This window comes from Mustela nivalis (assembly GCF_964662115.1).
Source record: "Mustela nivalis genome assembly, chromosome: 1".
Classification (NCBI taxonomy): domain Eukaryota; kingdom Metazoa; phylum Chordata; class Mammalia; order Carnivora; family Mustelidae; genus Mustela; species Mustela nivalis.
This window is the reverse complement of record NC_139020.1, coordinates 213,253,966-213,280,204: the sequence shown is the minus strand read 5'-3', so window position 1 is coordinate 213,280,204 and position 26,239 is coordinate 213,253,966. Positions and strand designations below refer to the sequence as shown.

The following is a 26,239-nucleotide window of genomic DNA, read 5'->3' as shown; positions in this document are numbered from 1 at the left end:
GGGGCCGAGCTCGTTGTGCTTCCGTGTGGCCGAGGGGGCCCCCCCCACGCGGGCGGGGGCGGGGGTCTTGAGCACCCACTGGAGCTGGGCCGGCTCTCTCGCTCCTGGTTCCCGTGGCTGGCACCGCCGAGGCGTCGGGCCCCGGCCTAGGGCACGGGGGGCGCAGTCCTGTCCGTGCCCCCGTAGGCGAGGAGGTGGGCCAAGTCCGTGCCGGGCCGCACGTGGCGGCCGCGGTGGCGGTCGCTGCCAGGCCGGGCCTCGCCGCTGTTGAACGTGTGCGTGCGGCGCAGGGCTGCGGCCGGCGGGCCGTGCGGGCCGGGCCTCCGCAGGCTGCCCGTGGGCGGCGGGCTCCAGGGCCGCGGGAGGCCGTCGGCGGCGGCGGCGGCGGGGACTGGGTCCGAGGGGCCCGTGGGCGCCGACACGACGCGCCGGCGGTCCGGGCTGGCGTGCGGGGTGAGCGGGAAGTCGCCGTGCGACGCGCGGCCGGGCCGGGCGTAGAGGCGCGCGTCGGGGGCCGGCTCGCCCGGCGCGGGGGGCGCGGGCGGCGGCTCGGGGGCGCGGGCGGGCGCCAGCAGCAGCAGGGACGAGGAGGCGGAGGCCGGGAGCAGGGGGTGGCCGTGCTCCCAGGCGCGCGCGCCCAGGGCGTGCGGATGCGGCGCGGGCAGGCGCTTCTGCGGCAGCGGCGTCTGCTCGGGCGTGGGCAGCAGCCCCGAGTCCAGGTCGTGGGGGCCGCCCTGCAGCAGCGTGGCCTTGGCCCAGCCGTTCTGCATCAGAGGGGCCAGCAGGGCCTCGGGAGGCCCCCCGGCGCCGCCGACGCCGCCGACGACCACGCCGCCGACGCCGCCGCCCCGGCCCCCCGGGCCCGCCGCCCGGCGCTCGCCCAGCCGGCTGACGCTCAGCACCGCCTCGCCGCCGCCGTGCGCCAGGATGGCCTCCTTGTCCCTGCGGCGCGCCAGCTCGCGCCGCTCGCGGAGGCCCACGTACCAGCCCACGCTGAAGCCGGACACCACGGCGCCCACCACGAAGGCCGCCACCGACGACGTCACCAGCAGGTTCACCGACACCAGCCCGGCGCGCTCCTCTGCCAGGCTGGCCCGCAGGAGTCCTGGCCGGGAGCGCCCGCGTGAGAGGGGCCTCGGGACCGGCCGGGTGCCCGCCTCCCGCCGCCTGGGCCCCTCCCCGCTCTGGCTGTCCGGGCGGGCCTCTCCAGGGGGGTCTGTCCATCTGTCCGTTGGCTTTTGGGGGTCTCTGTGTCTCTTTCAGAGCCCGTCTGCCTGTCTCTTGGGGTCTCCCTGTCTCCTGGGGTCTGTGCATCCTCTCCCCAGGCTGTCCCTCCCCTGCCACCCCTCCTGGAAGTGGGACCGCTGCCTTTCCAGGACCCTGACCCCGGCCACCACCCCCAGCCCCCCTATTTGGGCCTGGGCCGAAAAGGGCACTAGGAGAACCCTGGGAGTCCCCAGCTCCCTCCCCTCCCCGCCTCCACGTACCTGTGCAGTCCCCTAAGCCTGAGGTGCTAGCCCCCGACACATCCTGCTCAAAGGTGCCTCTGGCGGGGTAAGAAAGGTGGTCAGCAGAAACCTCTCTCCCAGCCTGATCAGTGGGCGGGTGGGTCACCCTCCCCTATGCCCTCTCCCCCCAGTACCTGGTGCCGGGGCTGAGGAAGACACAGGAACCATCAGGGGCCCAGCCGCAGTAGGGGTCCTGACTGCCAATACAGTTCCTAGAGCAGACAAGTGACCCAGCGGGCCCGTCAACCACAGTCCCTCACGGGGCAGCGCTGTCACTTCCAGGAGCCCACAAGACAAATCTGCGCCAGAGGCCGCTTCTTCCCCACCTTGTAGATAAGGCTCGGGACAGCTCACGGTTGCCCAAGTGGCAGCCCCGCGACGGAGCCCAGGCGTGGTTACTGCCACGGGGGCGGGCTCAGGGAAGGATTTCTCCATGGTGAGGGCGCACGCTGAGCCTAGGAGCCCACCACAACTTCACATCGGACCGTGCCCCCTTTTTTAATGACAGGGAGACGGCGGTCTCCCTGGCCCCCAGCGCCTGCTTCTGCTGCTCTTAAAGATGTCAGTCAGATCTCATACCTTCCTCTGCTCACAGCCCTCCAGGGCTCCCACCTCTGAAAGCCCAAGTCTCTGCCCTGCCCCACGGGACCCTGCCCCTGCACGACTGTCCCACTCCCCTCCCTGTCGCCCTCTCTTCCCTCCCTCCCCCTCGCTCACTCTGCTCCAGCCAATCGGGCCTCCTTGCTGGGCCTTTGCTCGGGCTGTGCCCTTGGCCTGGCTCATCGGCCTGGCTCATCGGCTCCGCTCACTGTTCAGTGAGTCAGGAGGGTGCTGGGCCCTGGACTTGACCTTGGCTCTCAGGGCCTCCTGTGCTCATCTCCCCTCGCCTCCCCCTCACCTCCGCAGCCTGCCCCAGGGGCACTCACTTCATGCAACCTGAGTACTGCTGGCAGCGGGCCACGGGGACGCGGACCACGCAGCGGGGGAAGGCCGCCAACAGGCCACCCGATGCTGTGTCCAGCTCCAGGCTCAACAGCCGCCGCCCTGCCTCGCCGTCGCCCGACCGTCCGCACCTGCAGGTGAGCAGACTGGTGAGACTGCCCGCCGGGCCCACCTCCCGACCTCCGCCCGCCGGGCCCACCTCCCGGCCTCTGCCCCCGGCACCTGTCTGGCCGGTAGGTCTCAAACTCCTCCAGGAAGACACTGGGCCCAGTGGTGCCCGAGGTGCTGGCGTTGGGCCAGATGAGGAACTTGAGGACGGTGCCCACCTCGGAGCCCAGGAAGACAACGGTGTGGTTGCCCCAGGGGCCAGCACCCACGTCCACAGCCACTCGCGTCAGCTGGTGCCTGGGGCCAGGGTGGGCAGGGATGAGGCTGGTCCCAGAGTCCCTGAGGTGCCCTGGGCACTTGGAGAGACACCACCCATGCCAGGCAAGGTGGGTGTGGGAACAGGGGTGCCCATCACAGAGGGACAGACCCCCAAGCTGGGCCCCAGCCTGTGCCTGTCTTCCCCTTCACCTCCGGTCCCCGCCCCCTCGTCCCTTGCACGCCGTCCCGTGTCCCTGCCTAGTTCGCTGTCTGGAGGGCCTGGCTGCAGCAGGATCGCTGTTCCCCTTGCCCTCGTGCCCACAGGTGGCCCCATTCTTCCTCTGTACCTGTCACCCCAGCCTGGGCTCTCGTCACCACTCACTGCCCACCGCCCCCCCACCGGAACCCCAGCCACGCCTGGGGACTGACCGCATCAGAGTCCGCACAATCCAGGGCGCGTGGCCCAGGGAGGGCACCGCTTCGTCCATCAGGGGATGGGTCTTGACGAAGTTGAGGATCTCATCGGGGAAGGCGCTAGAGGCGTTGTACTGCATGCCGGGGGCCGCACAGCACCCGGGTCTAGGTGGGGAGGAAGTGGAGATCAGAGCGGACTCGCCCATCCCTACACAGGGGCTCTGACTTGCTGGGGGGACTGGCTGTCCTGCCCAAAGGGCCTCAGTTTTCTGCATCTGGATAATGGGTACAGCCGAACTCAGCCACATAGAACCACCTGGAAGTCCCAGCCCTTCACCCTAGGGTCAGGACCCCACCCAGGCACCTGGATCAGGATCAAGGGGGCTCTCACCGGGGCCGTGGCACCTGATCCTCCGGCACGGGGGTCCAGATGGACTCGGGGGACTTCTGCTCACGGAAGCGGCCTTCAAACACAGCGGCCACCTGAGTCATGTCAAAGGCGCAGACAGCTGAGCCGGGGATGCTGGGGAGTCAGGTGAGAGATGGCGGTGAGGCTGGTGAAGGGCGCTGCCTTGGACAAGCGTGCCCAAGAGCCTTTGTCCCCGTGAAGCTGTCAGATGTTCCATCCCGAGGGCCAGAGACGCCTCCCCCACCAATACAGTCACTCTGTTTCCTCAACAGGGCTCAGACTGGACCACAGCCTGGCCTTTCCACAGCCACGCGTGTCCCTCCATGGCCGCCCATCACCACTTGCCTGGACGTCCAGTCTCCCAGAGGCCACTCTTGCCCCCTCGCAACCCATGCCCCAGGGGGCTTTTCAAAAATGCATGTCTGACCTTGTCTCTCTTCTGCTCCTCACTCTTCCATGGCTCCCTAGAGCTCTCAGGATACAGTCCAGGCTCCTCTCGGTGGCTCGCCACCTCTCTGCCCTCTATCCCCTATGCTTCCCCGTCCCCCCCCCCTCTCCAGCCATGGGGCCTCCATCCTATTGTTTAAACACACCAAACTCACTGCAGCCTCAGGACCTTTGCACATGCTACTCCTACAACTTGGAATGTGCTTCCCTCTCCTGCCATCTCACACCGTTGGTGGCTCGTTCTAATACTCCCTCCTCCAGGAAGCCCTCCCTGACCCCCTCCTCTAAAGGCAGAAGATGAGGACATCCCCCATCTGGACTCTTCTGACCAAGGGGCCACGGAGGGTCCGTAGCTGGCTCTGTCCCACCCCAGCCTGGGGCTGACGCTGCTCGGGAGTCCCAATCTGGCCCAGCCCAGGACCCAGGGAATGTATGACGAATGCGGGAGCTCTCGGCTCCTGTCCCCACAGTGCCCCAGTCTGCTTCCCTCGGGGTCCTCTGACCTGTTGCTGGGGGTAGAGAAAACAGCGAGGACCACGGGCCGGCCCCCCAGGCTGACGACACCGGTGACGGCCTGCAGCACGTTGAAGTAGAAGTGGGAGTCCCCGGGCACAGAGCAGTTGAGTCGCGCCTTCAGGAAGGATGTCCACTGCTTCTCCAGCACCCGAGGGGAGCCTCCCAGGTCATTCTTGCACACCCGGGCCACGCGGGACACCACCACCTGGTGTGACAGCAGACAAAATGGGGGCGTGAGCCCTGTGTCCGCAGGCCGCACTGGCCATCACCCAGTCCGGGATGGAGAAGTCTGTTGACTCGCAGCGTGACCCCAGACCGTCACCATACTCCTCTGAGCACCGCACTCCCCAGCGGAGACATGGGGACGTCAGGGACGGCCATGGCGCATGTTTACGGACCGCTCACTGTGCACTAGGGACAGAATCTTCGTCATCTCCTACATCCCTCCCAAACTCTACAAAGGAGAAGGCTGATATCCCATTGTATAGATGGGGAAACTGAGGACCAGAGAAAGAGAAGTGACTGGTCCAGCGTCCCACTGGGAGCAAATGGAAGCATTCGCACTTAGCTGTCCAGCCGCCTGCACGGCGTGAGAGGTAGGCTAGATGGGTAGGTGGACGGTGGCGGGCTGGACGGATGGATGGACTAGCAAATGGGTGGACGGATGGATGGACGAATTTGAATGCGGTAATGATGGACAGTGAGAAAAATAATGTAGGAGATGATGTGTGTATGGATGGATGGACGGGCGGACGGCCGAGTAGATGGGTGGGCAGAATGGACACCTGAGTGGATGGAACTTGGCGGGGCTCAGGAACACACAGGGGGGTGAGTAGAAGGTGTCTGAGAAGGAGGGTTCCCAGGCCGATGGACGGACAGCAGGAGAAGGACAGGTAAGTGGTTGAGACGTGGATGGTGGACAGGCGAACAGCCACACCAGGACCGGAACCCAGAGGCGTTACCTGCCTTCAAACCCGTGAGCCTCACCCAGGGCCGTGTGTAACAAGACCGCTCCGGAAATGTCTTCCACCCTTGGTGGCCTGGTCCTGGCTGGCGTGGAGGGTCTTGAGGACCGGAGGGGGAGGGTGGAACCTCTTGCCCCAGGTGGGGATTCATGGCTCCGCCTCTGCTCCCCAGAGCCTCCCACCACCAGAGCCCACGCCCCCTACACCGGTGCCTTTTGGGGGTGGGAGAGAGACGCGCTCACCTTCTCCAGGTAGTTAAACTCCATTGCGATCTCCCGGAAGAAGAAGTAGATGTGGCTGGCCCACTCGACCGCGTGGACAAAGTAGGGCTCTGTAGGAGAGGAGGGGTCAGAACCCAGCCCCTGACATGAGAAACAGTTTCTGGGGCTGTGAACACATCAGCTCGGGTGAAGGCTTTTACAGTGAAGGGGGGACATTCGTCAATTACCCAGACAAAATAAAATACTCAAGGATTGGGGGGGGGTGTTGGGTGTCAGAATCCTAAAATCACTGTGTCTACCCTCCACAAACAGCAACATCTACTATTTTGGTCACCTTCCTCCCTCATGTGTTGAAGAGCTAAGTGCCCGCTAGTAGTTCCATTTCAGGCTTCCAAACCACCCATTTCCAGCAAGTTTTACTTTAGATCCAACTGAAAGCTTTCCTCTAGCTTTATCTTCAAAGAGGTCAGTAGGTGCCCAAGATGAGATGGGGGTCCCCTCCCTGTCTCCTCTGGGACTTTTATTCTGGTGGGGGGATTTGATGAATGCCTGCCCCACCTTTGAACCACTTGGAGTCATGTTTCACGGTTCGCAGAGTGGGCCGGTCCCCCAGGCTGCGGTAGATGACAGCATCGATGGCTAGGAAGTCGGTAACTGTGGCCGTGAAGAGCATTCCCTCTGGATGGCCGTGAGTTAGGGGAAGCAGGTGAGAAGTTAGATGCCAGGGGCAGGGTGGGTCCAAACTTGATCTTCGAAGATTGAGCCCAGAGCTCAAGGAAGCTCCTGTCCCTTGGCTGAGCCCTGATCCCATCTAAGCCCGAGCCCAGGCTCATTCCAGCTCCCCCTGCTGAGCCCTGACCTTGGCTGAGTGCTGACAGTGGCCAAGATTCTGTTTCACAGAGTCACCTTCATCAGAACCCAATTCCGAGAGTGGGACACTGGTCAGGGCTGGGGCCCCATCAAACTGTCAGAGCTGGGGGCACTCACCAGAGAAGAGAGCAACGTTGGCATGTTTGGGGTCGTAAGGGCAACGGGCCATGCCGCTGATGTTGTCCCCGAGGGGCTGCAGTGTGTCCATCTGTGGGGGGCATGGGGCCTGAGTGATAGAGCTCCTGGCCACCCCGGCAGCACCCCCAACCCGTGAGGAGTCCTGCTTCCACTTGGATGCTGTGACTTGGTCAGCCACGTAATCTAGGGATTAGTTTACTTCTCTGTGAACAGGTCTAAGAATCAAGTTTGGTTAATCCTATAACTGGCTTGTAGCTTAAGTAGTTATGGCTTCCCGGATCTGTTTTGGAAGCCTCCTCTCCAGCTCCCTGTGAGGGGCCGAGGAGGGCATATCCAGTAAGGCTTCCCGTAGGAGGTGACGCGGTCTGGGGAAAGGGCTGGGCCTGCGCAGGGCAGGTGAGCCAAGACCGGGAGGTTGGACCTGGGGCACCAGGGCTCGGAAGGGCGGGGACTCACACTGTAGTTGGCACAGACGGGGTTGAAGGCATTGGAACCGCACACAAAGAGCGTGGATTCGTCCCGAAGAAGCAGCACCTTTACAAAATTTCGACACTCGCCCTGGGGTTGGTTGGGGGGATGGGGAAGACAGAAGCCATGGTGGGCGTGGCCCCGGGTGTGGGCGTGCCCGGCGAAGAGGGCTGGGGGGAGCCTGCGGGGCGGGCCCGGGGATTTGGGCGTGGCGAGGACCGGAAGCACATCAGGGGCTGAAATGGGACTGGATCTTCCAAGTGACTGAGGGACCCGCCAAGGCGCCCAAATACTTTGCGTCGGCGGCCACTGAGGGATGGAGTTCCGGCCAGAGCAAGGCTGTGGGCGTGACCATGCATGAGGACCGCTTGGGGGCGTGGCCAGGCTCCGGGCATAGCCATGGCAACGCGAGGCATCTGGCCTGGGATGATGACAAGGACCACTGCGCATCCGCGAGCCGGGCTGGGGCGTGGCTTGAGGCGTGGCTGGGGGCGTGGCCAGGGCCACTCACCTCCTGCTTGCCTTTCATCCGACACACGTTGATGTCACTGGGGTTGGAGCGCCAGGTCAGTTTCTAGAGCAGAGGGAGTGGTGAGGCGAGCGGGATCCCTGCCGCCCAGTTCTTGCTCCCCGGCACCGGGTCGGGGCCCCTTGCCAGGAGCCTCGAGTGCCGCCCCCACCCCTCCCACCCGGGCGCTCTCCTCACCCGCTGGTACCGCAGCTCCGTGGCCGTGGGGGGCTCCAGCTCCACCCGGTACAGGTTGTCCCTGGGGCAGAGGAGCCGCTAGTGAGGATGGGCGCCTCCAGCCCCCGCCCCCACTCTGCATTCTCCTGGCGACAGGTGTGTCCCACACGTAACACGCAGGGGTGTGCCAGAGCCTCAGTCACAGGCGACTCTGACGCTGATCACGCCCGCGCGTGCTTGTGGGTGCCATCACGCGCCTCCTCAAGCCCTAAAAGGACCCACAGGTCCTAGCACAGCCCACACTCCTTGACACGCCCCATCACGCTGACACGCCCCGTGGCCTTGCGGTCCTACTGCCAACTTGATGGACTGTCCGATGCTTCTTCATCAGCCACCGGGTGCCCCTCCCACCACCTCTCAGCCTCCTCCAGGCTCTTCCCTCCACCCTCCCCCTGCCCCAGAAACTGCCTTGGTCAAGGTGAAGTCCGGCAGTCATTTCGACGTCCTCCTGCCCCTCACGCACTGCCTCCCTGGCCCAACCCCCTTCTTCTCCTAGGAGCTCCTCAGAGACGCAGCTCCCCACCCGCTCCCCTCCTGTGCAGCCTCGTCCACTCTCCCGCCCCTACCCCCGCATCCATGGCAGGATGACACCCACCGTTCTGTCTCCAGCCCGGCCCTCCCCTGAGCTCCAGACTCGGGGGTCCAGCTAATCTTGGAAGTCTCTTTTCAGGGGCCTCCCAAGCGTCTCACACTCAGCTCAGCCATGCTGCACCCAATTGTCCCCCACACCCGCTCCTGCCTTGTCGATCATCTCTGCTAAGGCTGCCCTGTCCTTCCAGAGGTGAAGGTCACAACTTGGGAGACACTCTCAACTTGCCACTTCTCCTCACCTCCCACAAATCAGCCAGTACTGTCAGTTCTGCCTTTAATGTCTACCAAGAATTTACCAACTTCTCATACACTCCCTGGGCACCACCCTCATCCGACTGGAACCAGGGCAGTCACCATTGCCTGGGTGCCCCCCCCCATCCCTCAGTCTGTCCTTCCCACAGCAGCCATCAGGAGGTACCCATGAGCACCTGAGTCAGGACCCCCTCCTCTGCCCACAGCCTTCCACGGCTCCCCCCTCACTGGGGTAAAAGCCCAAGGCCTCCCTGAGGCCCATAAGACCCTGCACAACCTGCCCGGTCCCCTCCCCACCCTCCCCACCTCCCCATCTCTCCCTCCTCCCCATCTCTCCCTCACCCACTCTGCCCTAGCCAATTGGGCCTCGTCAATGTTCTCCCAACACACCAGGCCAGATCCTGCCCCAGGACCTTTGCACAGATTGTGTTCTCTGCCCCCATTTCTCCCTCTCCCTGAGATGTCCCCGTGGCTGCCTCCTCATCATTCAGGTCTCAACTGAAATGTCACCTTCTTGGAGAAGCCCTGGAGCCCCACATCAGCACCCTCTGTAGAGACCCAGGGAATCCTGACCAAGGAACTGTCTCCACCTCTGGACACACCATAGCGGTCTCCGGGCTGTAACAGGTGGAGTTCGGTCAGCATCCACTATAAAGTCCCACCCCAAAGATGCTGATCTGAACTCCAGCCAAACAATATGACCCGACGCGCAAACCTCCCCAAAATGCTGCCGCCGGCCCCCCACACCTCCCCCTGCACACTCTGCCGGACGATTCCTCATACCTGTCCCCGATGAACAGGGTCCTGTTAACGCGCAGGACTCGCTGGATGTGGAGGTCGTCAGGACCCTCTGCAGGGGTCAGGCGTCCCGGCCCGCTGCCCACGAACACGGGGTAGTGGTTCAGGTCTGGAGGAGGGGTGAAGGATGGCTGTGAGCCTGGTCTGGTGAGCCCCTGGGGGAAGTGGGCAGCAGACCCAGCTGAGAAGTGAGATCCTCCCTCAGGACTCGGGCTCCCCCGGGACCCCCACTTACAGTCTCTGGGGGCCACGCTAAGTGGCGGCGGCTCCTCGGGGAAGAGGCCGTTGGCTCCCCCCAGTAGCAGCAGTAGGAGCAGTGGGGCCGGGCGAGGAGGGGGCGCTCGCGGGGTCCGCATGGCGAGGTCGGGGCGACGAGAAATGAGACCTGCGGGCGAAGGCCGGGCGGTGAGCGGCGCGGCATGCACTCCCGCCCTCCGCCGCGAGATGGCGCACGCGAGCCGCCGTGGTCGGGACCTTCCAGTGCCAAAACACTCCCCAGCCGGGTAATAATAAAACCTAACACGCCAGCCGCGGCAGTAATAGTAACGCCAGCCCTTGTTTAATCATCAGAAGGACTTTCTAGGGGCGCCTGGGTGGCTCAGTCGTTGGGCGTCTGCCTTCGGCTCAGATCCTGATCCCAGGGTCTTGGGATAGAGCCCCGCATCCAGCTCCCTGCGCTTCGGGAAGCCTGCTTCTCCCTCTCCCACTCCCCCTGCTTGTGCTCCCTCTCTCTGTCAAATAAATAAGTAAAATCTTAAAAAAAAAAAAAAGAAAAAAAAAAGACTTTCTGACCATATCGCTGTGAGAGCTCCAGAAACGGTTTCTAACCAAAAGCTATTAAGTACAATATTTAAATGACTTTGAAATGAAATGATATTAAATAATTTAAAAAAAAATAAAAAATCACGATAATGAGAGACACAGCACTTAACCACATGTACTTAAATAATTCAATCTCAAAACAGATATTCAAGAATTCTTACAATTAAATCACAACAATCCTGGGGCGTCTGGGTGACTCGGTCGATTAAGCGACTGACTCTTGATTTCTGCTCAGGTCGTGATACCAGGATGGTGAGTTCTAGCCTGGCGGGGGGCTTCCCTGCTCAGTGCTGGAGTTCGCTTGTCCCCCTCCCTCTGCTCCTCCCCCCCACCCCTTGCTTGCTCTATCAAATAAATTAATAAATACATGAAGTCTTTAAAAAAACCCACAACAATCTTAAAATGAAAGGCTCAAAAAAAATTTCAGTCTCTCAGAATTGTATAAACCACAATCTGGGAATTGCCATAGTTTCGAATCATAAAATGTTCCAACTGGCCGGGGACCTCAGAGGGGCCCCGGTGAGTCTAACTTCCTTACCAAGTCCAGCCTTTCTGACCTCTGCTGGAATACCTCTGTGACAGGCACCTCACTACCTCTCAAGCGAGCATGCTTTCCGCTCCCGTTCAAGGTATTTGAAGAACCGGCCCGGCTGTGCAGCGTGGAGACTCCCTCCGGGTGACGATCGGTTGGTGGAAGTGTGAGCAGAACTCACCCTCTGGAACCCAGCCCTCCACACCCCTACCGGCGGGGGTACAGTCTGGAGATCCTGAGTGAGAAACCTGCAGCCTCGTCCTTCCGGGGAGCCTCAGGCAAGCCCTGTGCCTCAGTTTCCCTGTCTGAGCAGCAGGGACATCGTTATGCCCTGTCTTGGCCTCAGAGCTCCAAGATTCCGAACCCCGGGAGGTGAAGGTGATGTGGGAACTTTGGCCCTGGGGAGCCTGCCTCTGAGGATTCAGGGCCAAAAAACAGGAAGGCCTTGCGTGGACTAGCAGAACTTCCTTTTTATGACCCTGAACTTCCAGGATTTGTGACTCAGCCGATGCCCGGATCCCACGTGTCCATGGGACAGGCCTCTACTTCCTTAAAAGCTTCCTTCCCTGGCTCCTCCCCTGCTCCGCAGCCTCCCATGGCTCCCAGTGACCCCCGTCTGGGTCCCAGTCACTGCATAGCAGTCAAGGCCTCTGCACCCCTCCCCCACGCCCGGTGAGGCCTCCAGCCCACTGGGGCCAACTCCACCCCCAAGCGCTGCCCGCCCCCCCCAGCCTCCTCCGTCACAACACCTGCCTGGGTCATCACAGCCTCTCAGGTGCTCTGCCCTTTTTTTTTTTAATAAACATTTTCTTTTTATATTGTGTTAAATATATATACCATAAATTTACCATCTTAACCATTTTTAAGTGCACAGCTCAGCTGAGCACACTCATACCGTCATGCACACATTCCCCACCCTCTGCCTCCAGAACTTTCCATCTCCCCAAACTGAGACTCTGTCCCCAGGAAGCACGGACTCCCCATCCCCTGCCCCAGCCCCCGCTCCCACCCTCTCCCCTCTGTCTGTGCAGACTCCTCTGGGGCCCTCCTGCGGGACGGGTCCTTCTGGGTCTGACTCCTCTCCCTGAGCCCAGTGTCCTCGGGGTCCCTCCGTGTCACGGCAGGTATCGGGGTCACTTCTTTTCTAAGCCTGGATCGTATTAATATTTAACGTAAGAACCTTCCAAAACTTCCATTCACTGGCCACACCGGGCTGCACGAGTTCCAATCCCAGATCCGGCATTTACATACTGTGTGACCCCTGGACAGGTTCTGCCTCTGGGCCTCAGTTTCCTCATCTGTAAAATGGGTACGGGAGCAGTCCTGATTTCACAGCCTGGGGCGGGTGATTAGCACAGAACCTGGCACAGCACAGGTGCTCCGTGAGTGCTGATTATTATGCTCCCTGTGGCTGCCGTTACCATGGTAAGTTCCAGAAGTGGAGGCTGTGTGGTTTCCCGGAATTACTTTGTAGAGTCCCCCACTGGCTCTAGCTCTAGGAATGGTGTAACAGTCAGCCCATTCTACAGATGTGAAAACTGAGGGTCTGATTTGGGGGCTGCGGTCCCGCCGGAGAGGATGCGGCAGCTGGGTCGGACCCAGGGCTCTCGGGGCTCCAGGAATTTGCTCCTAGGCGTTGGGCACCCTAATGACCTCAACACCCTAATGACCACAACAAGATCAATAATCACCCAGCCGCTGCCCTTGACCCTCAACCCCGACAGGCTAATAGTAACTTAATACCAAAGTTCAAGGACGGGCAGACTGAGGCCCCAGGTCAGGATGCAACCTCATGACTAACTTTTTCTCCTGTTTTTCTTAACTTTGTGATGCAGCAGCTGCAGGCTGGGAAGGGGCTCATTTGGGCCCTCTGTCCACCTGCCCCACAGATCCATCCAAGGGCCCCGGGGCTGACCTACACTGGGCTGTTCTTGCCAGGACATGTTTCTCCTATCTGTTCCTCCACTGAAGGACAGCCCCGGTGTCCCCTAATCAAATTATGGGGTGTTGACCTCCCTGTCCCCTCGGTGCCCTGTAGCCCAGCTCCCACCTGGTCTCCTGGCCTTCAGTCCTGCCCCTTCAGTGTCCTCCTCAAGGGAGCAAAGGAGTCATTCTAGAACTCAAATCTCACCCTGCTCTAAACCAGGGTCTCTTTCCCTTGACACTGTTGGCATTCAGGGCGACTATTCCCTAGGGGGCTGCCCTGGGTACTGTGGGGTGTTGAGCAACATCCCTGCCCCCCTCACATGATGCCAGGAGAATCCCAGTGTGATAACCACAGATTTCCGCAGACATTTATTCCGTGTCCCCTGGGGGGCAAAACCAGCTCCAGCTCCGCTCTGAACTCTTCCATGGCTCCCCACTGTCCTCAAAGTGAAGTCCCAGCTCCTCCCCTCATTCTATCACCACCTCTGGACATCTGTGCATGCTGTTCCCCCTGCCAGGCCCACCTTCCTCCTGCTCCCAGGAACAGGTAAACTCATTCTTCTTGGACACCTCCTCCAAGAAGCCTTCCTAGATCAGCCCAGCTGGGCTTCCTCAAGGCTCCCAGGTGCCGGTGTGTCCTCCATTAGTGCCCTGACCATCCTACCTACTAACTGCCTGGCTGTCTGTCTTCCCCACTGGACTGTAAGCCTCCTGAGTGGGCAGGACAGGGTCCTGGCCACCACTGTGTCCCCAATACCCAGCACAGGGCCCTACATACAGTAGGAGCTCAATAAATAATAAAGGTACCAAACATCAAGCACTTACTATGTGCCAGGCACAGTAAAAACTTAAATTAACTCATTTAACCCATACCACACGCCCAAGAGGTGGGTGCTGTTTATTCGTCCCTTATACAGATGGGGAAACGGAGGCTCAGACATCGACGTCATGGACGAGGGGAGCTGAGAACCTGCTGCAGAACGAAACCCCATGTGCTCTTCCTGGGGAGTCCGGGCCACGTTGGGGCCAACTCACTGTACCTGGCCTCGGTTTACCCCCTGACCTGGAGTAGGCCTCGGCCCCTCCCCCAACCCCCTGAAGACCATCTGTTTCTCTTCATGAGACTCAGCGCGCCTCTGCCAGCTGCCAACCAGCACCCACCCACCCAGATGAAGCCCCACCACCTGCCCAAGCACCTGGCCCCAGAGAGCCCCCAGCAGGGCCAGCCCCAGCACGTGGCCAGCCTGTGCACCCTGCAGAGTGGGGGGGCATTCCTTCACCCACATGTTTGCCTGCCCGTGGAAGGGACGTGCCTCCTGCCTGCGGCCCTGGGGGCCCACAGCAGGGACGGTCATAAGGCCACAGAGCGCCAGCCCCCATTCGGGAGCCTCAGGCTGTGGCAGGACCTCTCCGCGGGAACCCCGACCATCACTCCAACGCGCAGCGCATGGTCCCATTGTACGGATGAGAACACTGAGGCAGAGGCAGAAAACCCTCAAAGCCACCCTACTTGACCTCCTCAGGTCCTCAGGGAGCCCCCGGACTGGACCGGCTTCTCCACCCCTTAGCTACTGTAGCCTTGACATATGTTGCAGCTTCCTTCTGGAAGACTTCTCCCACCCGGCACTTCGCCAAGCCAGGGTGCTGGGCTACCGTTCCGCCGGGGTCTTCAGCGAACATTTTAGGACCAGCTGGTAAGCTCCAAACAACAGACAAAACGTAAATCTTGTCGGGGTTTTCACCGGATGGGTGCGAACTTCTGGACCAGGCAAGTCAGGCCTGACTGGCAGCTGAGGCTCCCACCCCCAGCAGTGCCTCGTAGGTCACCCCGGTCACCCCTGCCTCAGCCGATGGCTCAGGTCCTACCTGGGAGTCCTCCCCAGCTCCCCCCAGCCTCATTCCCTTGCCCTCGCGCCCAACGCCAGCAAGTCCCGTGGGCTCTGACTTTAATTCACCCAGAATTCTCACTCCTGTCCAGTCCCTTCCTGATCAGCCCCATCGTCTCCCGCCCGGACCCGCACAGTCCCCTCCGCCCTGGTCCCAGGCTCCTGCCTTCATCCCCGCCGCCAATGCCACCGTCTGTCTTCCCCACAGTGGCCAGCAGAGGGCGCCCGTGAGCAGTTGCGTCAGGTGGGCTCTCCCCTGCCCACAGCCCTCCAGGGCTCCCACCTCCCTGGGGGAAATCCTCCTCCCTGCAGCCCCACAAGACCCTGCACGACCCGTCGCCAGCCCCCGCCCCACCCTCCCCTCCTCCCCATCGTCCCCTCGCCCACTCTGCTCCAGCCACACGGGCGCCCTCCAACAGGGCAGGTGCGGTCCTGCCCCGGGCCCCAGGGAAGGATAACCGCATCTGACCTTCCTTCAGTCCCCGCTGCCGCCACGGCCTCAGTTACAGCCCCTCCAGCCCGACCCCCCTGTACGCCACGCACCCCTAGGCCCCTCCCCACCCAGTCTCACACTCTCAAAGGGTCCAAATTAGATCCTTTGCTCCTCTGAATGTGCTTCTCAGACCAGAAGCATCGGCCTCACTTGCAACCCTTAGAAATGCAGACCCCGTGGGGCGCCCAGGGGAGGGCCGGGGTGTGTGTGCTCAGATGGTTGAACAGAGGCCTTGGCTCAGGTCATGGTCTCTAGGTCCTGGGATCCAGCCCCACGTCCAGGCAGCTAGGTGGGGGGTCTGCTTCTTCCTCTCCCTCTGACTCTCCCCCTGCTTTGTGCTCCTTCACTCTCTCAAATGCATAAATAAAATCTTAAAAAAGAAATAAAAAAAAAAAGAAATGCAGAGCCCCAAGCCCCGCCCCAGACCGGCCAAACGAGAGGCTGCCGGTAAGTAAGATCTCGCAGGGATCGGCGTGCACAATAAACTTTGAGCATGGGTACCCCCAAATAAAACTATCGCCCACAAATCAGCCTGTTCAGAGCCCATCCGCCGCCCCCCACGGAGGGCGAGCCCCGTGGCAGAGGCCTGTGAGGCCGCGGTCTGCGAGGCGTCTTGGTACAGCCCTGGTGCTCCATGACGGCTTGTTGTAAGTGAAGGAACCAAGCGCCTACAACAGGAGCGGAGTCGGGATCTGCTCTCCTCCCTGGTTCCCCTTGGCCCGCGTCCATGCTGTGTGGGTCCCCCAGCGTGAGTCCACAGGCCCCGACGTCCATCGCGTATAACAGCCTCTGCGCAGTCACACGTACCCATAGTTGCAACCACCATGCATGCGTGTGCCCCAGCCGCCCAGGCTGGCCAACCCCCGGGTCTGATCTTGTTGGTGGGTTAGGAAAATGAAGACCTAGAACACGGGCTGGACGGACAACACTGTCAGCTCCCCGCAAGCGGCGGCGTCTCCAGCAGTGCCCGCCCAGGTTCAAATCCCGGCTCTGCCCTCCGACGGTCCCCTCGGCTGTCCCACCTGTAAGCAGCAGGTGAGGACCCATCCCAGCCGACCGTGCGAGGAGAGGACATGGTGTGGACCAGCGCCGGCCCACAGAAACCCGCGCCCACACGTGTCCTCTTCCATTTCCGGGCGGCCACACTCAGAAGGGGAAATTCATTCTAATAATGTGCTTTATTTAACCCAATAGATCCAAAATACTGTTATTTCCCCCAGTAACCAAGGTTAAAATGATTAACGAGACATCTCGACGTGCCGTTTTCCGCATTTAATCTTCGGAATCTGGTATAGGTTTTGCATTTAGAGTACAGGTCGACTCAGGCCAGCCACACATGGTGCGACCGTCACACGTGGCCGGTGGCTGCCGCTGGTGACAGCCCAGCTCCAGAAATAAGCCTGCAGCTAGGGAGGATTCGCCCACCCTCTCTGCCTCAGCAAGGAAGTTCTACTTTCGATCAACCTTAAATTCCTCTTGCTTCTAGAGGCTCCCAGAAGCTAAAAGCCTGGGGGCTGCAGTTTTGGTCCCTCCTCGGGCCTGGGCATTTCCTGCTCAGACTTTTGAGAATTTGGGCTTGAAGGGCAATGCCACCCTCCCCTCGGATCCCCCTCCCCACAAGCAAATCTTCACAAGCTCAGCCCCCACCACGGTCAAAGGCCTGTGATTGCTCCCTAGTACCCCACCGAAGAAAGAGCCCATTTCTGTGCGCTGACATTCCTCCCACCCTGGGAATGACCTTAACCTTCACTTACCCTCATCTCCTGCCAGGCATGCCCTGAATTTGCCAGTCAGGTCTTTGCTCAGACTGTCCCCTCTGCCAGGGGGACAGCTTCAGCTTTCTCAAGACCCAGCTGCTCCCCAGAACCCCCCTCCAATCACCCAGACATAGTCACCTTGCTTTTGCTCCTTGAAGCCCCCCAGCCAACTCCTGCTCGCCGTCTATATCAGCTTCATGTGTGGATGTCCCCTACTCCAAGAAGTCCTCCTTGACTGCCCTGGCTGAACATCATTGTCCCAGGGCTCCCCCAGCCACCAACCCCACCAACCTGGAAGCCTCTGGGTCCAGCTTGGGCTCCCTCTACCCTATAGGGGAGCTACGCATTCACTCCTTAGATGGGCAATTATTGTGTGCCTACTGGATGCACTGTTCCAGGCACAGGGACGCAGCAGTGACCAAGACAGTGGCAAAGCCCTGTCCTTGCAGGGTCCCCACTCCACAGGGGAGACAGGGGGGTACACATGTTACCAAAGGACGGTAAGAATGGCAGGGGTTGGCAAAGGGGCTGCTCAGGTCCGGGGTTGGGGGACCCCTTGCGGTGGGACAGTCCAGCTGCGGCCTGGGGCTTGAGAGCGGGGAGCAGCGTTGAAGGTGTGGGGAAGGGTGCTGGGCAGGGGTAACGGCCTGGGGGCTGGAACTGTTCCAGGAGCAGCAGGAAGGTCCCAGTGGGTAGAGGGAGGTGCAGGCCCTATTTTGAGAGGGGGCCCCCGGGATTAGCGCCCTCTCTCCAGACCAGACACGGCACCTCCATTTTCTCCTCTGTAAATTAAGGCACCACACCAGGACCAGGTAGGCAGGGGTTTGTTGGACATGCGATGGCCTCACTGGGTGGCCTTGGGCCGGCAGCTTGCCCTCTCTGGGTCCCTCTGGGACGCCACAGGGGACTCAGTGACTCTGGGTCAGGCTCGGAGCCCCTGTTTCTCCATCTGCTGCAGCCTGGAGGGGGCAGGATGTGCGTTTCCAGTTCCATAGAAGGAGCTGCTGTCCGCCTGCCGGCCCCAGGATTCCAGCTCCGGGGCCCGGTGTCCCCGGGGGGATCGAGTAACCCAGCCCGGCAGCCGGGCCCCTGCGCCTTCCAGGTCTAGTTACCAGCTCTGCTTACAGCTGCCTCCTCCAGCTGCCTCAGTCGCCCCCTGTGGCCGCCCCGTTGGGCTTCGGGGCTGTCTAGGAACTTGGCAGAGCAGCCAGAGGGAGTCCCTGGGGCCCAGGCCGTGGAGGGGCTGGGGAGAGAGACCCCCTCTCCCTGCAAAGGCTGCCGGACGCCGGTTAACTCATCCCTGGCCAGCCTGGGGTGGGGTAGCGGGGTGCAGCAGCCCCCCCTCTGCCCATCAGGGCCACAAAGGTACCTCCGGGGTGCACAGTAGATGCTCCAAGAATCCCAGTCCGAGAGCGTCCCCCTGGACCCGAACAGCCCCTACTTGCAAAAGAGCGCAAGGATGTGTTTGGTCCAGACATTCCGGGGACCTACTGTGCTCCAGGCTGGCAAGAGGGTTGGCCGCCGGGGCTGGGCGTTCTGCAAACCCTCAGTTCGCGCTGAGCGTCTCTTTCGAAGGCGCCTCCACGGTGCTCAAGAGTTCCCAAGCCTCCCTCTGTGCGGCCCACGCGGCCCAGCAGAGCAGGGATTTAAGCTAAGACGTCAAGAAGCCCCGTGCGGGGCCCCAGGATTCGCATGTCTGGACTCATTTCCTGCCCACCCCAACCCAGCGAGGTGGAGACCAGCACCAGCATCTCTGCATCGCTGTGGAAAAAGAGGCCCAGAGACGTGAAGCTGCCTGCCCTAGATCACACAGCACAGAAGCATGCGGCTGAGTCGGAACCCAGGCCGCTGGGGTCCACTGCCTCTCCCCGAGTGCCCGCGAGGTGCCATCTGTTTACAAGGCTGCCCAGCCCGAAATGCACGTTTGTGGATAAGCAAGCGGAGAGCCAGAGAGAGGCTCTCCTGTCCCCAGGCCACTAGGAGAGCCAGCCAGGGTGGGGAACAGGTGGAAGAGACAGGACCTCAGGTGGGGCCACAGCAGCCCCCAGGGCTCCAGGCCCAGACCGGGGTTGGGGGGGGGCTCCTGGGTAATTAATTTTAATCACTGTTTGGAAATTGGGCCGCCAGGAGGCAAGTCGGAAGCAGCAACTTGTAATTAGGAACGGGGAAGGGGGGGCTGCTTTCTCCACGATGCAGCGACCATTCTGAGAAAATTAAAGTGTCATTTATACCCAGTGGGTAATTAGAGGGCCCAGGAGGGGGCCGCCCAAGGGGGCTGGGGGCTCCTGGGGAATCCAGAGTGGGGCTGGGGCTGCGGGGTGCATACCCACGGATCCCCAAGTGGAGAATTCTGCGTAGGCCTGAGGGGCAGACAGACCCTGTCCTCAGACCCAAGTTGAAGGAAATGCAGAGGAGTTGAGCCCTGCTCTTGGGGCTCAGTTTTGGGGGACAGAGGGGAGTAAGGCTTGGCTCTAGTGGGTTCCACTTTAGGGAGAACAAAGAGATATGGTTCTTCCCCCTGGGGTCCAAAAAGGTGGTGACCCAGGTCCTCCTTTCTTGGGATTCTGGGAGCCCTCCTCTCCCGCAGGTTGATCCCTCCACCCAGATTCCTCCAGTCACTCTACCCCTCCACCAGCGGCCCTGTGTGGGAAGCCACAGGGATCCCCAAAGTGGGACAGGACCAGAAGGGCAGATCGGCAAGAGGACGCCACTAAGAGATGCTGGGCGGGAAGCAGGCAGGGCTGTGCTAAGTGTTGCTGGGAACGGAAGATCTGGCAAGTGAACTTAAAGAAGACAAAGGCGGTATATAGGTCCTGGGGGACGGCCCTGGGGTCAGAGTGGACCACAAGTCCTGGTGAGTCAGGGCTCAGGAATGGCAGAGATGCTGGCAGAGTGACGTGGGCCCTGGGGGATGGGGCGTGAGAACTGTGCATCAATGGAGAAAAGATAGTGAGGGCCAGAGGACCTTGTTTTCTGGGTGACCTCAGGGAATTTGCTACCCCTATCTGTGCCTCATTTCTCCCCAGAGCCGGAGGCTCAGACCTTCAAAGGGAGAATGAGAGCAAACACTCAGAGGGCATTTATTGCATTCCAAGCCCTGTGCTGTGGGCCTTACCAAAAGGACGAGTAGGGTAGATGGGAGGTGTTCTTCTTAACATTTAATGGTTGAAGAAACAGGCCCAGAGTGGGTGAGTGACAGGCCCAAGTTTGCACAGCTAGGAAATAGGCAAGCTGGAACTTGAACCCAGGCCGTATGGTCTAGACACTACATTCACAACCATAGTCCTCCCTATGACTTAGAGAAAGGAGCCCTGTTTCTCTCCACATCATTCTGTAAGCAAGTCCCAAATCTACTCCATCCCCAACTTCTTTCCCCCTCTCCCGCCTCAGCTAGGTCGGCCCCCATCATCGCTCATTTGGACCCGCACGGAGGCCTCGGCCCTGGTCTCTCAGCTCTGGCCCTTTCTGCCTGCAGGCTGTCCTCCCTACAGCAGCCAAAAGAGGGCTGTGAGCCCGGGGTCAGGTGCTGCCGCCTTGGCCCACAGCCCTCTGAGGTTCAAGCCTCACTGAGGGTAAATATCCAGGTCTTCCTCTCAGACCCCCAAGGCCCTGCAAGACCAGCCCCTCCTTTCCTCTCTCTCCCTCACTCACTCTGCTCCAGCCATGCAGGCCTCCAAAGCACCCAATGCACTCAGCAGGGTCCTGCCCCAGGGCCTTTGCACTGCCCATACCCTTTTCCTAGAATGCTCTTCCTCCAGATACCCGCATGACTAGCTTCATCCCATTTCCCAGGTCTCAGCTCAGATGCCACCTCCTTAGAGACACGCTCTTTGACACCATCAGCTAAAACAGCCCTACCCTCCTCAGCTACACAGCCCCGGAAACTTTATTATACTTGAGTTACTTTATTTCTCTAGTTGGTATCTGTGTCCCCACCTGGCTGTGAGTTCAACAAAGGCAGGGCCCAGTCTGCCGTGGTTATTGCTGGGCACCCAGCATCTGGCACCTAGTCGAGAGACACTTATTAAATTACCCGTAGTCTCACGAAATGAGAGCAAAGACCACACAGCTCCAAAGGAGATCAGGTCCAGGAGCCACAAAGTTTCTGCTTTTCAAAGTTACTCCTTTTTCCAGAGTAAGAAAAAAGCAGGACTATGCCCAACATGTTAACTGTATCCTCTTCTTTAAACGTTCAGCCCTACGGGAGAGAGAATGGCATCTGTGCTTTACAAATGGGTAAACTGAGTCTCAAAGGGGGGCACGACTATGTGAGTGAATGGGCAAAGACAGGGACTCAAACCCAGGTAAGTCTGATCCAAGTGGGCAACCTCTAAGGGCAATCGTTCAGAGAGGCTGTCTCAACTGCCCAGGGCCTCTGACTCCTTGGCCTCTGGGAAAGGAAGAAGGTTCTAAAACTATCAAAACGTGTAGCCCCCCCCCACCGCGAACTCCTACTCATCCATCATTGCCCCAGCTTCGATGCCCCTCCTCCGTTCATCTCCTCTGATGGCTGGGCAGAGACCAACCTTCCCCAGTCCCATTTGCTCTGTGCACGTGGGCTCTGACTCCATGTAGCAGAGGGGGCCACGGTCCGCATGTTTCCCCTTCTCCAGCCTGGAAGCACCCTGAGGGCCAACTAAGGACCGGAACATAAGCCTTTTCTCTGGGATCCCAGTGTCACCCAGCATGGGGTTGGCCCATGGGGGGCCACTAGGAACTTTTGTTGAGTGATTGATGTCCTCGGCTTCCCTGGACCAGGTCTCCCCTAGGGCCCCCCTGGGAACCCATATTCCTCTTCTGGGCTCCAGCAGTTGGGAAGTTCTCCCCTAGGTCCGCTCTTGCAAGGCAGGCTCAGCCCGGGGCCAGCATGCATCCTGGGAAATGTAGTCCTCACTGGCCTGGGCCTCCCTCCCAGCAAGCCCTGGGGCGGCCACCAGTGAAGGGTCGGCGAGGGGCTGGTGGGGCACCGTATCCCTGCCCAAAGGAATGGAAGAGCGGTCTCTGGCCTCCCAAGTCACGTCTGTGGCACATTCCAATGCCTGCCACTTTACATGGACATCCCCAAAGGCCAGGTGACGAACGACCATGATAATGAGAGCACGTGGCTCAAGTCCAGACCCATCAGGCCACACGCTGAACCCTGGCTCTGGCGGGCCAAACCTGCAATGTCTGGGGTGGTGGTGGGGGCGGGGGCGGTCTGCAGCCGCTCCTGGGTAATTCAACCACAGGATGTGGGGCAGGTGGCTGGGGCCTGGGTCTGAGGCTGCCTGGAGCCTCAATTTCCCTACTTCTGCTAAATGAGGCCACACTCACAGTCAGCCCTTGTCACTGCTGGGTCTTAGAAGAATCAGTCTGAGAATCCCCGGCCCCTCAAATGGCTTAGAGTTTCAGAATCACAGTATCTTAAACTTTATAGTTCAAAAAACCCCACAGTACCTGGAAATTTAGAGGATCACCAGGGCCTAGACCAGCATCAGGATTATTTTTGCAGGATTCTGGAAAGATGGTTATTGGCCTCACTTGCCTGCCTCCTGGGACAGGCAACTCACTACCACTCCAAGTAGCTCACTGGGTGTCCAGGAGCCTGTCTCCTGGTAACTAGCCTTCCTTCGGGCTGCTCAAGGTCTAAAATGTCGCCCATTCCCTCCCCTGCTCTAAAACCTTCTGTGGCTCCTAACTGCCCTTGGGATAAAGTCCAAGCTCAACTTGACATTCCTGGCCCCTATCCAGTTCTCAGGCCTCACTGCTTATTATCTCCCACCCTTAAAATAGTCCAGCCTCTCAGGGGCCCCCCCACACCCTGCCCTCTTGCCATTCCTCTATCTTGAAACCCTGACCCCCTCTTCTGGCATCATCCTTCCCACCCCCCAAGTTCAATGCCAGCACCCTCTCCTCCAGACAGTCCTTCTGACCTGGCCCTGGCCGAGGCCTCCCGGGACCCCCATCATCTTCGGACAAAGGGCCCGGCAGGCAGGACAGGCCACACGCCGGGGTCAGCTCGGGATACCGCCTTCCCAGGAGACGGGAGCGACCGGCATGTCCTTCAACCTCCAGGGACCCAGCTCACCTGTCCTGCGGGCTGACGTCAGGGTCACCTTTCCAAGGACAGTTTGATTTCTATCTAGGTCCAGCCCCAGCAACTACTGTCTCAAGCCCCGGGCAGCCCCAGCAGATGACTCCAGCACCTTCCTTGCCGGGTGGACACACGCAGACCCCAAACCTACAGGAGGAGGGGCCCCTCCCACGTAAGCCATACCCCCGCTGGAGGAGACACCGTCTCACCTCAAAGCAGAGGAGGCGAGGGGACCCTGAGGACGCGCGGGGGCTCAGACCCCGCAGAAGGGAGGCAGGGACTGGAGGCAGAGCGGAGAGGTGCAAGTCCGGGGCATCCTTGTGTCCCTTCCCTTTGACTCATCTCCCTTCACTCAGGCCCGGAGCCCAAAGAGCACCTCCTGGGGAGATGGCAGCCCAGAGAGGGCTAGACACCTGTCTGAGGTCACACAGCTGTGCTCCTCCTCTTAGCCCCAGCTTTTTCCTCTACACTGAACTTTTTCTTTTGGAGAGGGCTGGGGGCACTGGAGACTCCAGGCCTAGACTGCCACGTAGCTCAGGGTGGACAGGGCATGGGGGTCTCAGGAAACCTCTGGGGGGGGGGGCTCCTGGGTTTCAGCTCCTGTGGCAAGTCCTTTCTCCCTTGACCCTGTCTAGCAACCGCAGGAGAGGAGAGGCCTGGCTTTCCTCTTTGCCCTCTCTGCCTATTTCTTGAGACAGTTTCCTCATCTACTTTTGGGAACAGGCCAGTTCATGTGGCATTTGAATGAAGCTTTTTTTTTTTTTAAGATTTTATTTATTTATTTGAGAGAGAGAGAGAGAGAGAGAGCGCATGAGAGGGGAGAAGGTCAGAGGGAGAAGCAGACTCCCCACGGAGCTGGGAGCCCAAAGCTGGACTCGATCCCTGGACTCCAGGATCATGACCTAAGCCGAAGGCAGGTGCTTAACCGACTGAGCCACCCAGGCGCCCTGAGTGAAGCTTTTGCCAGGCGGTCACCTACCCAGTATTCAAGGGATCTCCTGTGGGCCACAGTGACCTCCCAGCCAACTTCCCAGAGAGCTTAAGACCCCCTCCAGTAGGGCCCTTACCCCACCCGGGAGCCCAGGCGGCTCCCCACACGCTGTACTCATTCTAAACAGAGTTTAGAACAATTGCCCAGACACATCCCCAAGTTCACCCCTGAAGGAAACCAACAGCGTCTACTAGGATGTAGGAGAGAGGCTGGGTGGGGGGCGCCATGGAGGGATGCTTCAGCCAGCAGACTCCCTGAGAAGCTGAGAGAACCCAGAGAAACACGAAGAAATGCAATTTTGTAAATGCGGTAGTGGGGGGTGGGGAGGGTCTCTTCTGTCGGTCCAGCCCTTGGCCACACTCCCACGTTCCTCCTTAAGCCCGAACCTAGTTCCCCAAAGCTTGAAGGCCTCTTCCTCTAACTCCAAGCCTCAGTTCCTCTCCAGTCTTCGGGTCAAAGATGACAACCTCGATGGGGCGGGGGGGGGGGGGGCACGAAGGGGCGGGGAGGGTGACCCTGACGCCAAAGACCTCAGCCAGAGAGGGCCAAGCAGGGGCTGAGGGTCTGGGAACCGCCTCCAGCCCCAGGACTCTTGCAAATACTCCCAGCTCCAGCATCTACCCGTCCAGGGCAGGGGCTGGGGGGTGGTTCCTACAGCAGCGCCCCCTCTGGGAGGTGCCCTAAACTCTGAGGGCGCCCGCAGGCGGAGAGCAGGGCGGAGGGGGGGGCACGTGACCCCCGCCCCAGGGACCAATCAGCGACCGCAGGAGGGGGGCCACACTGGGCGCCCCCACCTCTCCCGGCGCGCTCGGAGAAAGACGCTTTCTTTGTCCCTTTGTCAGCTCTTGGGGGGCCCCGAACCCCCAGGCCCCCACTGCAACGGGGGGATCCGGAGCGGCTGGCTCTCTCCCCTCACTGCGGCCCCTCCCCCGCGGCCCCGGGCCCTGGACTCTTTCTGGGCCGGGCGTGCGGCAGGAGAGGGCTCAGGGGCGCCCTAGGTGCGGCGGCTGGACCGCGGAGTGGGGTGGAGGGGCCTCACAGGGCCAGGACCACCGCACCGGTCCCGGGTCCGCCTCGACTTAGCTCTCGGGGCTCCGCCCCCCAGCACCACTCCCCACCCCCGGCCAGCAGGCCCCTGCGGGCCCTGAACCCCCCACCTGGGCCCAAATCCAGCTCCCCAGCGGCGCAGCCGCGAGCCCCGTTATTGTGCCTCCCACGGCCCCCCCGGACAAAGTCTCCACCCGCTGCGGTGCCGACAGAACCCCCATTATAGCTCCACATACAGGCCCCCAGGCAACAATCCAGGCCCCCCCAGCTGCGGTGCCATTAGACTCCCCCATTATGGTGTTTCATTCAGCGCCCCAGGCCCAAATCCAGCCCCTTCAAAGCGCTGCTCCTGGACCCCCCACTACACCGTTCCACACAGTGCCCCCCCCCCAAATCCAGCCCCCTCCCCAGCTGCGTCGCTGACAGATCCTCCCGCGACAGCGCTCCACAAACCCCCTCGCGGGCCAAATCCATCCCCCTCCCGGCGGCGAGGCCCTCAGGCCCCCATCCTAGTGCCCGACCGGGCCGCCCCAGCGGACGATTCAGCCCCCCAGCTGCGTGCCGACAGACACCCCGGGACTGCGCCGCCCCCAGCCCCCTCCCGCAGACGCCCCGGGGCGCTTACCTCGGAGCCGCCGCGCCGCGAGTGCGCGGGAGGGAGCGCGAGGGCGGGAGGGCGCGGGCGGGGGGGGGCTCCGTGCGCGCACCTGTCCCGGCCGGGCCGGCTCAGCCGGGCATCCCGCGCGGGGAGGGGGCTGGGGGCGCGCGCTCTCCCCGCCCCCGGCCCGCGGCGCCTCGCTGGGGGAAGGGGCTCAGCCCCGGCCCCCGGCGCGCTGGCGTCGGCTCCGGGGGGGGCGCTGCGCGGCGGCCGGACCCGGGGCGCGCCGCGGCCGCATCTCCTCCGCCCGCCGCGGCCGCCGCTGCGACTCGCGGCTCCGCCACCTCCGCCCCCCCTCGGGCACCGGCCCCCCCCAACCCCACCGAAGCCGGGCCGGAGCCACGCAAAACCCGGCCCGGAATTACAGCGGCGCGGAACGGAAGGAGGAGCTGGGTGGGCGGCAG

The 26,239-nt window shown here is 61.2% G+C and overlaps 1 protein-coding gene across 3 annotated transcripts; it reads right to left on the bottom strand.

Annotated features, from left to right (window-relative positions):
• Positions 1 to 25,954, bottom strand: SEMA6B (semaphorin 6B). Of its 3 annotated transcripts, none has more exons than XM_082735256.1 (17): positions 25,803 to 25,954; positions 9,886 to 10,035; positions 9,636 to 9,759; positions 7,971 to 8,031; positions 7,776 to 7,838; positions 7,253 to 7,354; positions 6,776 to 6,866; positions 6,347 to 6,466; positions 5,810 to 5,898; positions 4,590 to 4,807; positions 3,622 to 3,753; positions 3,246 to 3,395; positions 2,673 to 2,855; positions 2,435 to 2,581; positions 1,643 to 1,720; positions 1,488 to 1,546; positions 1 to 1,105 (listed from the first exon to the last, which is right to left on the bottom strand). In XM_082735256.1, exons 2-17 carry the CDS (start codon positions 10,004 to 10,006, stop codon positions 147 to 149), a joined length of 2,697 nt encoding a protein of 898 aa, XP_082591382.1. In that variant the 5' UTR covers positions 10,007 to 10,035; positions 25,803 to 25,954; the 3' UTR covers positions 1 to 146. The 3 variants fall into 3 exon arrangements, with proteins under 3 accessions (XP_082591382.1, XP_082591380.1, XP_082591381.1); XM_082735254.1 differs by lacking the exon at positions 25,803 to 25,954 and adding an exon at positions 11,011 to 11,440; XM_082735255.1 differs by lacking the exon at positions 25,803 to 25,954 and adding an exon at positions 11,186 to 11,413.
• Between the last annotated feature and the right edge of the window lie 285 nt (positions 25,955 to 26,239).

Bases quoted from the DNA above. Each gene is read 5' to 3' on its own strand.
- SEMA6B (XM_082735256.1), bottom strand. From the start codon at position 10,006: ATGCGGACCCCGCGAGCGCCCCCTCCTCGCCCGGCCCCACTGCTCCTA. The intron at 3,754-4,589 runs GTCAGAGGACCC...CTGACTCCCCAG, and splicing joins TTCTCTACCCCCAGCAACAG to CATCCCCGGCTCAGCTGTCT. The intron at 2,582-2,672 runs GTGCCGGGGGCA...GCTCACCTGCAG, and splicing joins GAGACCTACCGGCCAGACAG to GTGCGGACGGTCGGGCGACG.